This window comes from Rhinopithecus roxellana, chromosome 1 (assembly GCF_007565055.1).
Source record: "Rhinopithecus roxellana isolate Shanxi Qingling chromosome 1, ASM756505v1, whole genome shotgun sequence".
NCBI classification, from domain to species: domain Eukaryota; kingdom Metazoa; phylum Chordata; class Mammalia; order Primates; family Cercopithecidae; genus Rhinopithecus; species Rhinopithecus roxellana.
In genome coordinates this window covers 29,230,091-29,244,882 of record NC_044549.1, presented here as the reverse complement: position 1 = coordinate 29,244,882, position 14,792 = coordinate 29,230,091, and the positions used below count along the sequence as shown (strand labels likewise).

Below are 14,792 nucleotides of genomic sequence, written 5' to 3'. Positions count from 1 at the left end.
CCTCTGAGGTTCTCAGTCCTGCTTATCAGGAGTAAGCACCATTAATAAGTTTATTTTGTAACCTTCTGGAATCTAGTCACACATTTGAAACATAATATTGAAAGAAAAAACTTTTAAGTTTTGTTTTAGAATATTTTCTTTAAAATATGTAACATTTTCAGCTTCATCATACACTTGCTTTGTATATTAAAGTCTAATGAAATTGATATTTAATGAAGACTTTATATTGCACAGGTTTTAGAATTACTTCTTGCCTTCTGTTCAGTGACTCAGCTGCGCCATGTGCTCACTCAAATGATGTTTGAACAGTCTCCACCTGGCAGCGCCACTCTGGGAAGCCATACTAAATGTTTAGAACCTACTGTGGCTTTACTGCGCTGGTTAAGCCAGCCTTTGGACGGATCAGAAAACTGTTCTGTTTTAGCATTGGAGTTGTTCAAGGAAATATTTGAGGTAATAGGATGACTGACAGATTGACTTTTCTACTTTTGTGACTCTCAATTAACAATTTGTCTTCAAAAACATGCTTAGTAAACTTCCAGTTCATACACTTGAGGAAAACATCTCAATTACTAACAGTCATACTAGACACACTAAGTTTTTTTCTACCAGTCATATATATTCGTGTTTTCTTTTTTTTTCACTGAATAGTTTATATATATATAGTGCTCATTTCAGTGTAATAAGTAAAGATATTAAAAAGATTTATATAATTTGTTGCATGACTACTTGGAATAGTTACATTGTCTCTCCATTGCAATAGATGCCGTTGCATGGATTATTATTACTATTTATTAGGCCATTGAGTGGATAATAGAGGCATATTGGATTCAGTCAGTGAAATGGAGTCGAGCATGCCAGATAATGTGCTAGGCACTTTAGATACAGACAAAACTCCACATTCTGGTAGATCTTACTATCTGGGCAATTTAGTATTCTCTGCTATTCTCTGTGTTTATAAATCCATTCTGTCTAACCCAATATCTCCTGAAAGTATTTCCCTTCGCATGACTGGATCTTATATACAAATATGTGTATGAAGTGATTAATATGTTCATTAAGAGTTACGCACAAAATTTTCTATTTTATCTTGGTCTTGATTATTTAACAATCAGTTTTAACATTTAAAAAGCCCTTTGAGGATCTTGATGGAAATTATTTGTGGTTATAAACTATTAAGAGCAGTGTCTATTATTTAATTATTATAATTTTAGCAGATTCAGGATATTTGTTTTCAGTAAATACTTTTAGTTTAGAATAATTTTTAAATCACAAAGTCTGTTTAAGTTATTTGTAAAACCTTACTGTCCAATTTGAGAAAAAACCATAACCCTCAAAACTGAATAAAAGTATAAATTTTAAATAAAAATTTATTCACAGAAGACTTAAGTCAATGGCATATTGAAGGAAATATAAAAAATTTAAAGAGAGTGTTAAAGTTCAGTGATGACTATTTCTGTATTGTATATTCCATTTTTGTTTTTAATCATTTGTGATGAATAATTCTCCAGGATGTCATAGATGCTGCTAACTGTTCCTCGGCTGATCGTTTTGTCACCCTTCTGCTGCCGACAATCCTTGATCAACTTCAGTTCACAGAACAAAATCTGGATGAGGCTTTAATAAGAAAAAAATGTGAAAGGATTGCCAAGGCCATTGAAGTTTTGTTAAATATCCTTTACTGTTAGCAACATGAAAACTATATAACTAACCATTCTTTTTTTTCTAGTATTGCATTCACTGCATTTTGTCTTTATTTGTAATTTGTCACTTTATGCTATTTATCTAGAATTATTGAACTAAAATTTGAACTGTAGAAAAAATTCTCAATGAGTCTGAAGAAGATCCATGATTTTTTTTCCTTATTTTTCTATGTGAAACTTTTAAGCTAAGGTACATTTTTTAAAATGCTGTTGAAGCTTTAATTTAACATTTATATCACAATTTGACATTTGGTGGTAAATTTTAAAATAACCATTCTGTTACTCCTTGTTACTGTTTTCTGCCTAATGCTAATTATTTCCCCTGGACGATTAGTAGTGCCATTTTTTTGGTGATGTGTATTCGTGGATAAAGAAATACTGATAGAGTTGTCATGATTTTAGCTCAGTTGTTTTACCTTATGTTTTCAAAATAAAGCCTTCATAATTGCTTTAATAATGGTTGTAAGAAAAGACAAGTATATCAGCACAAATTCATTCATTAAAAAGAAACCTTGAACAATTAGTTTCACTGCTTAACTTCTATATACTGATTTTCTAAGTCTTTCTTGTGTTTACTTTTTCATAGACCAGCTAATTCTGAGTTGCTAAGAAGTCCAAGTCCCAATTTTAAAATATTTCATTAATACTTTTTTACTATGAGTAAAGAGCCACTGTATCTCAACCAGATCTCTTAAATGTATCTAGTCAGGTTTCCTTGTATCTCAGCGCAACAAGAATATGTTCTACTCTGTCCTAGAGCAAACTCAACCTTGTTTAATATCCTCTTCTAAGGTACTGCTCCTTAATTTTTTTCCTTTAAAGCCATGATTCTCAACCCTGATTTCCTACCTAAAATCACCTGGAGAACATGTTAATAAAAAAAAAAAAAGAAAATTGATGCAGAACCTTACTTCAAGAGATTCTGATTTAAGTGGAGTGATGTGAAACTCTGAAATCATTAGGTGGTGTGTGTTTGCGTGTTGGCTTGTTTGTGATTGTTTAAACTACCCAGGTAATTCTAACATGCAGCCAAAGTTGAGAACCACTGCAGTAGGGATACATGATTGATTGACCTTAGAGATATTTATAATTATTAAAGTGGGGCCTTCTCATTGAATTAGACCACAACTTGGTCCTTTTTAAATAGCTGCTATTTACATTAACTTATAATATACAAATATGACAAAACAGCTTCCCCTTATTCAATAAATATTTATTGAACCGTTGAGATTCTTGCTAACAAAAAACACATCCAATGGAGAGATATCCTCGCTGTTTTAACCATTAAGTCAGAAACTTTTGGTGCCAGTCCATCTCTTAACACTTACTACTCATTTAAATTGTGTGAGTTTCAGTTTCCTTGTCTGTCATTGAGCTAATTTAACAATAGTTATACTGGACAACAGTGATGATATAATTTGTGTGAAATCATCCTGAATGTTACCTTTTACACATAAAGTGAGAATTTTTTTGTTGTATGTCTTAACAAAACTTACCTCTCTGTGGAGATGATACACTAAAAATGCACATTGCAAAAATCCTGACAACTGTCAAGTGTACCACTCTTATAGAACAACAGTTTACATATGGCAAGATTGGCCTGGGGTTTGGAACAAAGGTTGCAGATTCAGAATTATGGTGAGTATATGAACTCTAATGACAAAATGGCAAGGCAGTAAAAGATCAAAAGATGTGGTGATTCTCATCCTTTTGGAGGACCATCCTTTGGTTATAACTTAAGGTATAAGAGATTAACAAATATATTTTCATAATGAATTTTTTGTAAATCATTCAATTTGTACATTGTGTGCTTTTTGAAGAAATGTTAAATTTGTTGTTTTTTATTGTTTAGGTTTGTTTTGTCTTGTTTTAACTTACTGTAATTATCTAAGGGTTCTGAACATTTCTGGAGCTCCTTTTTGACATTGCCTCAGTAATTAACTATAATTTTACTTTTTTAAATGAAAAGCATGAAAAAACAGAAGGGTCGTTTTATTACAAGGAAATCAGTCACTGCTGAAGGTTTTTTAATAACAGTCAATTCTCCTTCCTTAGCAGGTCAGGAATTATGGTTAAAGGTGGATTTTTCACTGATGGTAATAAGATATTATTTTATACCCCACCATGAATTAAGTCCATCTAATAAATCTTTATTGAGGACCTACTAAGTGCTAGACACTATGATTTGTTTCTGTTTCCACAAATATCACAATTGTCACTAATTGTGTACCTTTAGAGTAAGAATTATCTATTTTTATATTTGTATACTCCTTTGAGGTACAAAACTCAGAACATGACCTAGTATAATTCATTCATTACATATTAGATATTCTATATTGCCTAAGGTTACCGTCTATTGTTGATACTGTAGTGACAAAGCTAAGAATTAAATGGACTGTATTTCAAAACTACTACTTACTTGAAACAGAAAGTTGAAGCATGTTGGTAGTAAAAGAAACACTGTCTAAACTAAGGCTATTAATGCCAGTTTGCTCTCTTTGGGTCTTGAGTTATAAGAATGTTGATTGCTTTGAGATTTTTACTTCTCAATAGATACAGGACTTTATCATCTTGAATTTTAAAAACAAAAGTGTTGGATTTTTCATTTTCTTTAGAATTTTGGACAGAAACAAGCTCTAAGAAATTTTTCAATTACTAATTTAAATGTGACTTATCTTTAAAGCAAACTTGCTGCTGATGTAATTTTGAAAACTCTTGATTTGATTAACAAACTTAAACCTTTGGTTCCTGGTATGGAAGTAAGCTTCTACAAAATCCTTCAGGTGAGTTTAAACTCTTCAAACATTGAAGTTTATTCATACAAAAATGGTCCTAATATAAGTTTCTGTTTTAATGTTCTTAATCTTTAGAAGATAACTCTGCATTGGCAATGAGAAGAAAGTTTAAAGTTGTTGTCTTAAGCAGTTATAATAGTCTCACTGCACGGTTATTTTATATACTTTCACAGGAATTGAACATACGTGCTCATGACACTAATGTAGAGAATGTTCACAATAGTGCTGCTTCCTCAGCCTTTTCCTTTCTTGTGTTGTACATCTTCATTTGTTTCTGTTGGCGTTGGAGGAAGAGTGGTATTTGTTTTAGGGTTTTTGTTTTTGGTTAGGGTTGATGTAGGGTATTAAGGGGATAGGGAGACAGCTGGAAGAAAAGGACTTGATTATGATAATTAGAAGGGCTGTGCAGAAAATAGCTAAGTCATGAATTTCAATGATGATAGTAGCTGAATAAGATCTCTAGATGTTATCAAAAGACAAAGTACAACAAATTTAGTTCAAAGTTCTAACTGACTTTTATTTGTGATTCTAGAATTTGGCAACCTCATTCTATAGAATAGAATGAATCATTCCCCTGAGCTAAGCAGAGAAAGTTGACTTTGTGGACCCAAAAAAGGCTGAAGAAAGCACAAATAGGGAACTGAAAGCAGATTGGTCATTTCAAAGTTACTTTTCTTATAGAGTTATAATAAACGGGGGTTCCTTATTACACTGACTCAGGTTGACTGAAATCTCCTGGTTTTTGGGAAAACTGGCCCATTTCAAAGTGCAGTTTGATTACATGGCACTCATCCAAGTGACTCCTTTCTGGTTTGGTCTGGTCTGCTAAAGCATAGTGTAGGAGACTAGTCCAAAACATTGGCCTCTTAAAAACTTTGTGTAATAATATCTACCTTGATATCTACAACACCTACCTTTACAACAGATGTTTAACAAAAATGTGTGAATTAAGTTACTATAGTAGCTTAACAGAGATGGCTCTAGTGACTGTGTAGACAGTGTAGAAGCCAAAATTGAAACCTTAGGCAGGGACCACTGGTATGTTTTGAGAACATGTTTAAGGGACTGAGTTCAAATGTTGACTCTACTAGTTCTTAGTAGAGACTTGAGTAAGTTATTTCACCTCTCTCAACTTCAATTTCCTCGACTACGAACTGGAAATAATGAGGCTTGCCATTGAGTGTTTTGGAGATAAAGCTCTGCTCTTATCACAGTTCTATGACATTGGATTATGCTCCAGTACCTACAAGGTACTCAACATTTTAATTATGAGGGATTTCTATTTTAACATTTTCTTCACTAATATCTCAATGTATTTTTTAAAGGAGTCAAACTGATGTTTTGTCCATTATTTAAGATATGTTTTTCATAATACAGGTTGAGCATCCCTAATTTGAAAATCTGAAATGCTCCAAAAAACAAAATGTTTTAAGTACCAAAATGAGGCTCAAAGGTGATACTCAAAGGAAATGCTCACTGAAGCATTTTGGATTTTTGAATTAGGGATGCCCAACCAGTAAGTATATATAAATATTCTAAAATCTGAAAAAAAATCAGAAATTTGAAACACTTCTGGTCGCAGACGTTTTAGATACATGTTGATGATTTGGGACTTACGATACTAATGTAAAATATTTACTGACATGAATGATTGAAGTAAGTATTTTTTTGTTCTTTAAATTTAAATGTTCTAATTTAATTTGAATTTTACTTTTTATTTTATGGTCTTAATTTGGAAGTGATTGGCCATTTTTTTCTTTTAAATGATAGCTTGGAAAAAACATTAATTCTACACATCAGTCAGTTGTGGGTTTTTTAATCCATGAAAATATTTAAGTTATAATTTTTATAGGCACATTTGAAAGCATTCAAAACCTTTGCCAGGTTTTTTTTAAACTAGTGTTTATATCGATTACATGGCAGTGTAAACAGCTTTAACAAGGTATAATATATTCAAACTATATTATAATATAGACTGTAATATATTCAAACGTTAGAAACATTTTAGAATTTGCCTAGAATTAAGATTTAGATATATTTACTCACCTCATATCTAAAAGAGCTGACATCGTTTATTCTCTTTCTGCTTCTTCTTTTTTGGTGTCTGATTTATTTAGGACCCACGTTTGATTACTCCTTTGGCTTTTGCTTTAACGTCAGATAATAGAGAACAAGTACAGTCTGGACTGAGAATATTATTGGAAGCTGCTCCACTGCCAGATTTTCCTGCTTTAGTGTGAGTTGTAATCATTTGCATTGTTACCTCTTGTGGTGTTGGAATACCCTGCTATGTTTCTTTAGTCCTCAGTATAGATAGACAAGCAAATTAGTGAATTGAAGACTTCATTGTAATAGTAATTTTTCAAATGATTTCTAAAAATGTTTGATTCTTATAAATGAGAAGTTCAGATGTATGCTCACTCAGGGAAAAGCTAGATCCAGGCAGTTAAATGTTCTTCAGGTACCATCCCTCTGTGTCTCTAGCCACTTCTTTTTGATGATAACTTCTGGGCACTCTAAGCTTACATCCTCCCAGTTTAGTTCCTCCATAGAAAGAGCTTTTCCTTCCCGACTGTTTAAGGAAAAGGTCTAAGCATTAGTCATTGACCAGTCCCGGATCATCAATGAGAACGATGTGGACTAAAAGTTACTTGGGATAGGAGAATAGGAGAGTTCCTAAAGAAAAAAATCTGAGCGTTTATCAGAAAGTGGAAAAATGACTACCGGGCAAAATTTTCTACTATACTTGTTAATTTCAAGCAATAAGAGTATTTGCAATTATGTTGGAAAAAAATTCAGGTTTCAGGTCTCTCTGAACTAAATGTCTATTAGGAGTCTGGTTTAAAAACTTTTTTTAAGTCATTTATACATACAAATTTGTAAAAATGATTTGAATAATTTGAAGCAGTTGATAAACAGGTAAGATATTCCCTATATACCAGGGTCAGCAAACTGGCCAGTGGGCAGGCACCTGTTTTTGTAAATAGTTTTATTGGAATATGGCCACACCCACTCATTTTTATACTCTGTCTATGTTGCTTTCACTCTGTAAAAGCAGAATTGAGTAATCTAAAATACTTACTGTTGACCTATAAGAAAAAGTGTGCTGGTCCATGCTATATGCTATTCACTGATTTAGCAATTCCACTTTTCAGAATTAGCAATTTAGGTCATCATACCTTAAGAGTTAAAGTATGGGATGTAAGACCTAGAGAACATGTAACCAAAATTCCCTTAATTTTATAATAAATTTTTTTAACAGCAACAACAAAAATACATAGGAAGCTTTTCAAGTTACAAGTTAAAAGTGGTCTGTAAAGCTGCTCTATTTTGTGATGGCCTACTTGCATAAACTGGTAATCTGACATGAAACAAAACCTCAAAAGCTTCAAAGGGGAAATTTGCAGCCTCACTGAACATGGGAGTCTTATCCTCTGCCTCTGTATATGAGGCCTTCCCACCATTTTCACTGTGTCTTGGCATTCCCTATCCTATTTGTGTTGTATATAACTTTCTCTTTGAGCATTATCTCAGGTGTCCATTTTATGCTTACTATTTAGTGCCCTTATTTGACATTATCTTGGGCAGTTTAATAAGCTGAATGTATATTATGGATGCATTGGTAGGTAGGAGTTTTTTTGTGTGTATTTACTTGTTTGTTTTCGAGACAGGGTCTCACTCTATCACCCAGCCTGGGGTGCAGTGGTGTGATCATGAGTTACTGCAGCTTCGACCTCTAGGACTCAAGTGATACTCCCTACTTAACCCCCTGAGTAGCTGGGACCACAGGCGTGTGCCACCACACCTGCCTAATATATTTATTTTTTGTAGAGGTAGGGTCTCACCATGTTGCCCAGGCTTGTCTTGAACTCTTGGACTCAAGTGATCCTCCCAAAGTGCTGGGATTATAGGTGTGAGCCACCATGCCCAGCCTATGGTAAATTAGACTGAGTGCCTGCCATCATGCAGTTTGTACTTTAGTTAAGAGATAAGTGAAAAAAAATATTTTTTTTCACTTCACTATGGAGAGGATGGGTGGTTAATAATAGTATTATATAGGACATTAATGAATGCCTCTCTGAAGAGGTGAATTTGAACTAAGACCTGATGATAAGAAGGAGCCAGCCCTATGTAGATGTGGTAGAAAGCGTGTTCCAGGTAAAGGAACAGCTCATATGAAGGCCTGGGGTAGGAGAAAGAGAGGATTTTAAAGGGCTAGAATGGAAGTCAGGTTGGTGAAAAGTATGTACTGAGTGAGAAAGGTAAAGGACTAAGGATGTAAAGGCCAGGTGATATCCCCCATGATAAGAACATTATTCTGACCAGTACCAATAACTTTGTACTTATTACAGATAATCCACACTCATAAACTAGTCTTACAATGCCTCCAAACCAGAAGTGAAGCTGTCATTATAAAGGGTTAGCAACAGAAAAGTAGATGCTCTGGAAAATTTGGAATATTTCTGAAGACTTCATTTCATCATGGTCTCCAAGATTATTTGAAGACATCTATTCAAAAAAAGGACCCATTCTTAAAGATTCCCTAATTCTACACTAAGTCTGCCTTTTTTTTCTATTTTCATATATATTTTTTTTACTTTCTTTGACTCCCATTCAGACTTGGAGAAAGTATAGCAGCAAATAATGCCTATAGACAACAGGAAACAGAACATATACCCAGAAAAATGCCCTGGCAATCATCAAATCACAGTTTTCCTACATCAGTAAAGTGTTTAACTCCTCCTCATTTGAAAGATGGTGTTCCTGGATTGAATATTGAAGAATTAATAGAGAAACTTCAGTCTGGAATGGTGGTGAGTGAAAAATAGCAATTATAACCTGGTACATATTAGCTACATGTCAACCTCTATTATAACGTGTATCTAAACACTGTTAGGTACAGATTTCACTATTGAAAGCTTATTTTTTGATATAAAAAATAACAATATTCTGGAAAATTTGGAAATGAAGAAAAATCAGTCAAAATTTCAACATTTTGCTGGGTGCGGTGGCTTACACCTGTAATCCCAGCATTTTGGGAGGCCAAGGTGGGCAGATTGCCTGAGCTGAGGAGTTCAATTCCAGCCTGCGCAATATGGCGAAACCTCATCTCTATTAAAAATACAAAAAATTAGCTGGGCGTGGTGGCGCATGCCTGTTGTCTCAGCTACTCGACAGGCTAAGGCAGGAGAATCACTTGAACCCGGGAGGCAGAGGTTGCAGTGAGCCACAATCACACCACTTCACTCCAACCTGGGTGACAGTGAGACCCATCTCAAAAAAGAAAAGGGAAATATTTGTGACCTATCTGATGTAGCATTTGTTTTTATTTTGTTACTCATCATTAAGTTTTAATGATTTAGTTTTGAAGTAGGCACTTATTTTGTCATTGTGTCAAAATATTTTATTAAAATTTTCCGATTTTTTTTTTTTACTCTCTTAAAATGTAGGTAAAGGATCAGATTTGTGATGTGAGAATATCTGACATAATGGATGTATATGAAATGAAACTATCCACATTAGCTGTGAGTATAAGCTTATTTTAACGATGTATAATACGCTTTAATAGATGTATTGCTAAAATGAAAATTAATGATATGTTTTCTTGTAGTCCAAAGAAAGCAGGCTACAAGATCTTTTGGAAACAAAAGCTCTAGCCCTTGCACAGGCTGATAGACTGATTGCTCAGCATCGCTGTCAAAGAACTCAAGCTGAAACAGAGGTGTGTAGAATATAAAGACACATCTGATTTCTAGAAAATTTTAAAAATGAAATAAAACATGCAAAATATTAGTTATGTATTTGTTACTCTAATTGAAGTAAATTCTCCTTAGCATTTGACATGCCTACTTCCTTCTTCCTGAAATTCTTTCCTCTAATTTTGGTTACATCATTATCTGATTTTTTTTCCTATCTAGTATTATTTTCCTATATTATTTATGTTGTACCTTTAACTATTGGGGACTCTGAAGATTTTGTTCTAAACCTTTATCCTTCAGTTTTGTGTTCTGTGGTTTCAGTGGTTACCAAAATAGTAATGTTCCTAATTTTGTATGTCAAGCACAGATCATTTTCCTGAGCACCAGGTGCGTATGTTGCTCCGTTTAAATATACAGCAAATACCACAAACTCAACATAACCAATAATGAACTAATCGCCCTTTCCTTTTTAGAATTATTCTTATGTATTCCCTCTGCTGTTTTTAGTGTTCTACAAATAAGAACCCTGGAAATCACACAGTTTTTACCTCCTATAATTATTCACCAAGTCCAGTTGATTTTACCTTCTAAATATTGCTCTTTTCTGCCATATCTCTGTTTCTACCACTATTTTTATAGGCTGAATCCTTTTCATTTTTTGTATGAATCATAGCAGAGCAATTAGTCTTCCTACCTGTAGTCTTCTACCCTCTTCTCAGCTGCTCTACAGCCAGTCATCTTTTCTTGGTTCTACCCCTTCACCTGGCCTCTCCCCCAGGGATCTCTAAGGCAGTAAAATGATCCTGTCCCTTTTGTGCTGAGTATCTTTCACAGTAGCTGCTATTGCTTTCAGAATATCATTAAAATTCTTTAGTTTGGCATATAAGGAATCTACATAGTCCTCAATCCACATCTTTCATTTCTGCGCGTTCTTTGCAGTCAACCATGTTAGGCTACTTTGTTTTTTCTGGAACTTGACGTATTCTGGTATTTCCTCGACTTTCCTTGACTTACCATGTCTGGAACACCTTTTCCTCTCTTCTGCCTAACTCATAATCCTTCAGATTTCAGTTAAAATACCCCCATTACCCAGAAGCCTACTCTGGTCTCCTTCCCACACATATGTTTGACGATCCTTCCTCTGTGTATCAAACCTATGCTTATCTCTCAATAACATTTTTCAAACCATGTGGAAATTCTTTAATCCCACCACTCATGGTATCAAAGACTGCTTCTATCGCTCCAGGCCCAAGCATAGCACTTGGCACGTTATAGATGCTCAGTGAATTTGGCATTGTACTGTGTATATATATAATGTATACCTTAAGAGTGAACTTACTGCAGCAATATGAAATTACCAGCAGATACAAATGGAATCTATACAACTTGATATTATTTATAATGAATGAATTATAATAAAGTGTTCCTGGCTTTTGATAGATGCATCAAAATGAGTGACTAGTAAAATGCCTCTTAAGTATTTTCAGAATAATGGTATTCTTTTTTTTCCCCATATTTATTTCTTTTTTTCTTATTTTAACATGGTTTCATTTGTCTTAACTGGTATGTTGAATTTGTCACAAATTACAAGAAAGAACATTAGTGATATTAAAATAATTTTTCCCTCTCGTATAGCACATTCTTACATTATCTGTCTGTTGGACATGTCTTGTATTTTATTAGAGAGTTTAGTATTTTATCCATGTTACTGGAAAAGTTTCTTATAAAAATAGTACTAAATAACTGGATATAGCTTCTTTACAAAGTCATAAAAACAGAGAAGGGCTTAGAGTTTTGTTTAGCATTCTAAAATAAAGTCCAAAGGGCTGGAGGGAACCGAGTTTTTTTATTCTAGTGACTTTTCTGCTTTTTTAGTGTTTCATATCACATAATAAATACATGCAGGTTATGGTACAGGTTACATTCCTTGATTATACTAGCTTAATTTTAAGTGTTTGATTAAGCATCTGTGATGTCGTTAAGATTTTGTTCCTAATTCTCACCTGAAATGAGAATGCTGATGGTGTGCACACTTAGCAGTTTAGTGTTAATGGCTACCTCTGAGGACCATACCTTTTTAATTGAACACTGTATGTAGTACTACCTTCATGTTGCGGCAGTTGTATCCGTTTCCATTAATTTGATCATAGTGAGATTGTTTTTATCAGATAATGTATTAAATAAAAAATCATAACAGTATCCAACTTATTAGAAGTAAAGTCTTAAGTATATATGATTAATACAGCTTTGCATGACCCAATAGATACCAGCTTATTAGTTACTTAGTAAACTTTTAAATTCTAGGTATGTGTTGAACATATGATATAGATGATGGAAAAGTCTAAGTTCTTTTTTTTTTTTTTTTTTAAGGCACGGACACTTGCTAGTATGTTGAGAGAAGTTGAGAAAAAAAATGAAGAGCTTAGTGTGTTGCTGAAGGCACAGCAAGTTGAATCAGAAAGAGCCCAGAGTGATATTGAGCATCTCTTTCAACATAATAGGAAGTTAGAGTCTGTGGCTGAAGAGCATGAAATACTGACAAAATCCTACATGGAACTTCTTCAGAGGTAAATAAATAAAGTAAAATCTTCTGTGTAAGGTTAGAATCTAGAATGAACAAACAGCATTTTTTTTCTGAGACCCGAAAATCCTTTGTAAGCATTTCATGTATTCTGATAACACATAAGGTAAGTAATTAGCAAGAAACTTAAGTCATTATGAAATGAAGTGTTGCTTCCTCAAACTCAGTATCAATGTTAGAAACAAAATACAGGTCTTTCCAATTGACTTTTATGTATTCATACAGTCAGCAGTCATTTGGGAGATAAGCTCCACAAGGACAAGTTTGTCTGTTTTGATTACTGATAAATCCCTAGGGCCTGCAGGAGTGCTTGCTGCATAGTTAGGCACTTCATTAATAATTTTTAAATAAACTTAGTTGTCAAATTAGTATTAGGTTGAATGGTCATTTCTGCAGATCAAAAGTAGTTGAATATTGGCAATTTCATATCATTCAGCCTAATAGAATGGAAATCTAGGTGTGTTTAACTCATCTCTTAATGTCATTGATTATAGTTTTACTTACATGTGTGATTATATCTGTAGAATAAGTTTGCATAGGTGAATTGCTAAGTTAAAGGGTATGTATATTTAATATTTTGATAGATATTTTTAAATTTTCCTCCAAAATGTGATACAGATTGAGTATCCTTTTTGAACACAATGGTAGCACTCAAAAAGTTTAATATTTTGGAGTACTTTTGATTTTAGACTGATTTTGGATTTTCAAATTAGTGTTGCTCAGCCTGTACCAATTTGTGTGCCTACTAACAAAGTGTGATTGGTTTTCCCTCCCTTATAAACTCTTTATCTTTTTATGCCAATTGTAAAACTTCTGAATTACAGGGAAGACCAGGAACAATTATGTATTTTCTACCAACCAATAAAAGTAAAAGCACTCTGGGGGAACTTGTTTATTACTTTTTATTTTAAGATTGTTCATGCTGTTAATACAGAGGTACAGAAATTTTTTGCTTGGCACGGTACATATACTTATTTGCCCATCAATAATAATGAAGGGTGAGAAATGAATAGTATCTAGAAAATGATGACAAAGTAATTTTTTAGCAGGATATTTTCCCCAACAAGTTTTTACAAAGTCTGATTGTTTGAGGCACCACTGATAAAGTGTGGTATTAGCAATAAGCCAGGTTGAGAACTTCAGCAGTGAAGAAAATACATTATAGAACTGAAATGAGGTCCGTTTGCTCAATACAGTAAAACCAGGTGTCTGCACCAAGGTTTGCAGTGATAGAACAAAAGGCTTTTATTGCAGGGTGCCAAGCAGGGAGGACCAGGCAGCCAAATGCTCAAATCTTGACCCCCCCAGTAGCTTGCAAGCAAGGATTTTTAAAGACAAGAGTAAATTTCAGGAAAGTGGAAGTTACAGGCAAAAATCATAAATCAAAAAAGGTTACACATTGGTTTAAGTTTAAAGGAGAGGATATTGTGGAGCAGGGGCTTACACGTAATGGGTAGACCCAAAGATTTTTCGATTTGCAGTTGGTTAAGGAAGAGCAGCTTTGTTTAAAAATTTAGGGTCAGTAGAAAAATGTGAACTAGCTAGGGAGAGTGACTTTGTTCAAGACCCTGAGAAAGAAACTTAGAACAAAGAACAGTGGTTAAAATTCAGCCTTAATTTCCCCCTTATCTGAGGTCTACTCGTCAATGGATCTGGTCAGTGGGGTTCCTCAGTGAGGGCCCGGGTCTCTGAAATACAACTCAGGGACATGTGTTAAGTTGTTTTCTTCAAGTTCTATAAAGAATCAAGTCTCTGGTACTTTTAAGTTTGTTAACTATTGATTTAGGCTACTAATACCTTCCTGTTTAACAAGTTACTTATTTACTTCTAGGACTAGCTAGGTCCCTGGAATTTCCCTTGAATGAACTCAGGATTTTCCTTTATTTTCCAGCTTGAGGTCCTCAGACCTCCTAAAAAGGGGGTCCCTGCTATGCCTCACATAGAGAACCTAAGAGATAGGCAGGGTCCAAGAAAAATACGTGTTTTCTAAGACCTGCTTATGTTCCAGCTAGTG

At 34.0% G+C, this 14,792-nt stretch overlaps 1 protein-coding gene across 2 annotated transcripts in view; it reads left to right on the top strand.

Annotated features, from left to right (window-relative positions):
* The window catches only part of CIP2A (cell proliferation regulating inhibitor of protein phosphatase 2A), a 41,556-nt gene that overhangs the window by 19,439 nt on the left and 7,325 nt on the right, over positions 1–14,792 (top strand). For both annotated transcript variants that reach the window (XM_030940740.1, XM_010386603.2), the window contains exons 9-17: positions 235–453; positions 1,512–1,671; positions 3,200–3,341; positions 4,387–4,486; positions 6,616–6,734; positions 9,117–9,312; positions 9,949–10,023; positions 10,110–10,220; positions 12,568–12,764. In XM_030940740.1, coding sequence (XP_030796600.1) covers positions 235–453; positions 1,512–1,671; positions 3,200–3,341; positions 4,387–4,486; positions 6,616–6,734; positions 9,117–9,312; positions 9,949–10,023; positions 10,110–10,220; positions 12,568–12,764 — 1,319 coding nt within the window. The remainder of the gene's footprint in view (positions 1–234; positions 454–1,511; positions 1,672–3,199; positions 3,342–4,386; positions 4,487–6,615; positions 6,735–9,116; positions 9,313–9,948; positions 10,024–10,109; positions 10,221–12,567; positions 12,765–14,792) is intronic.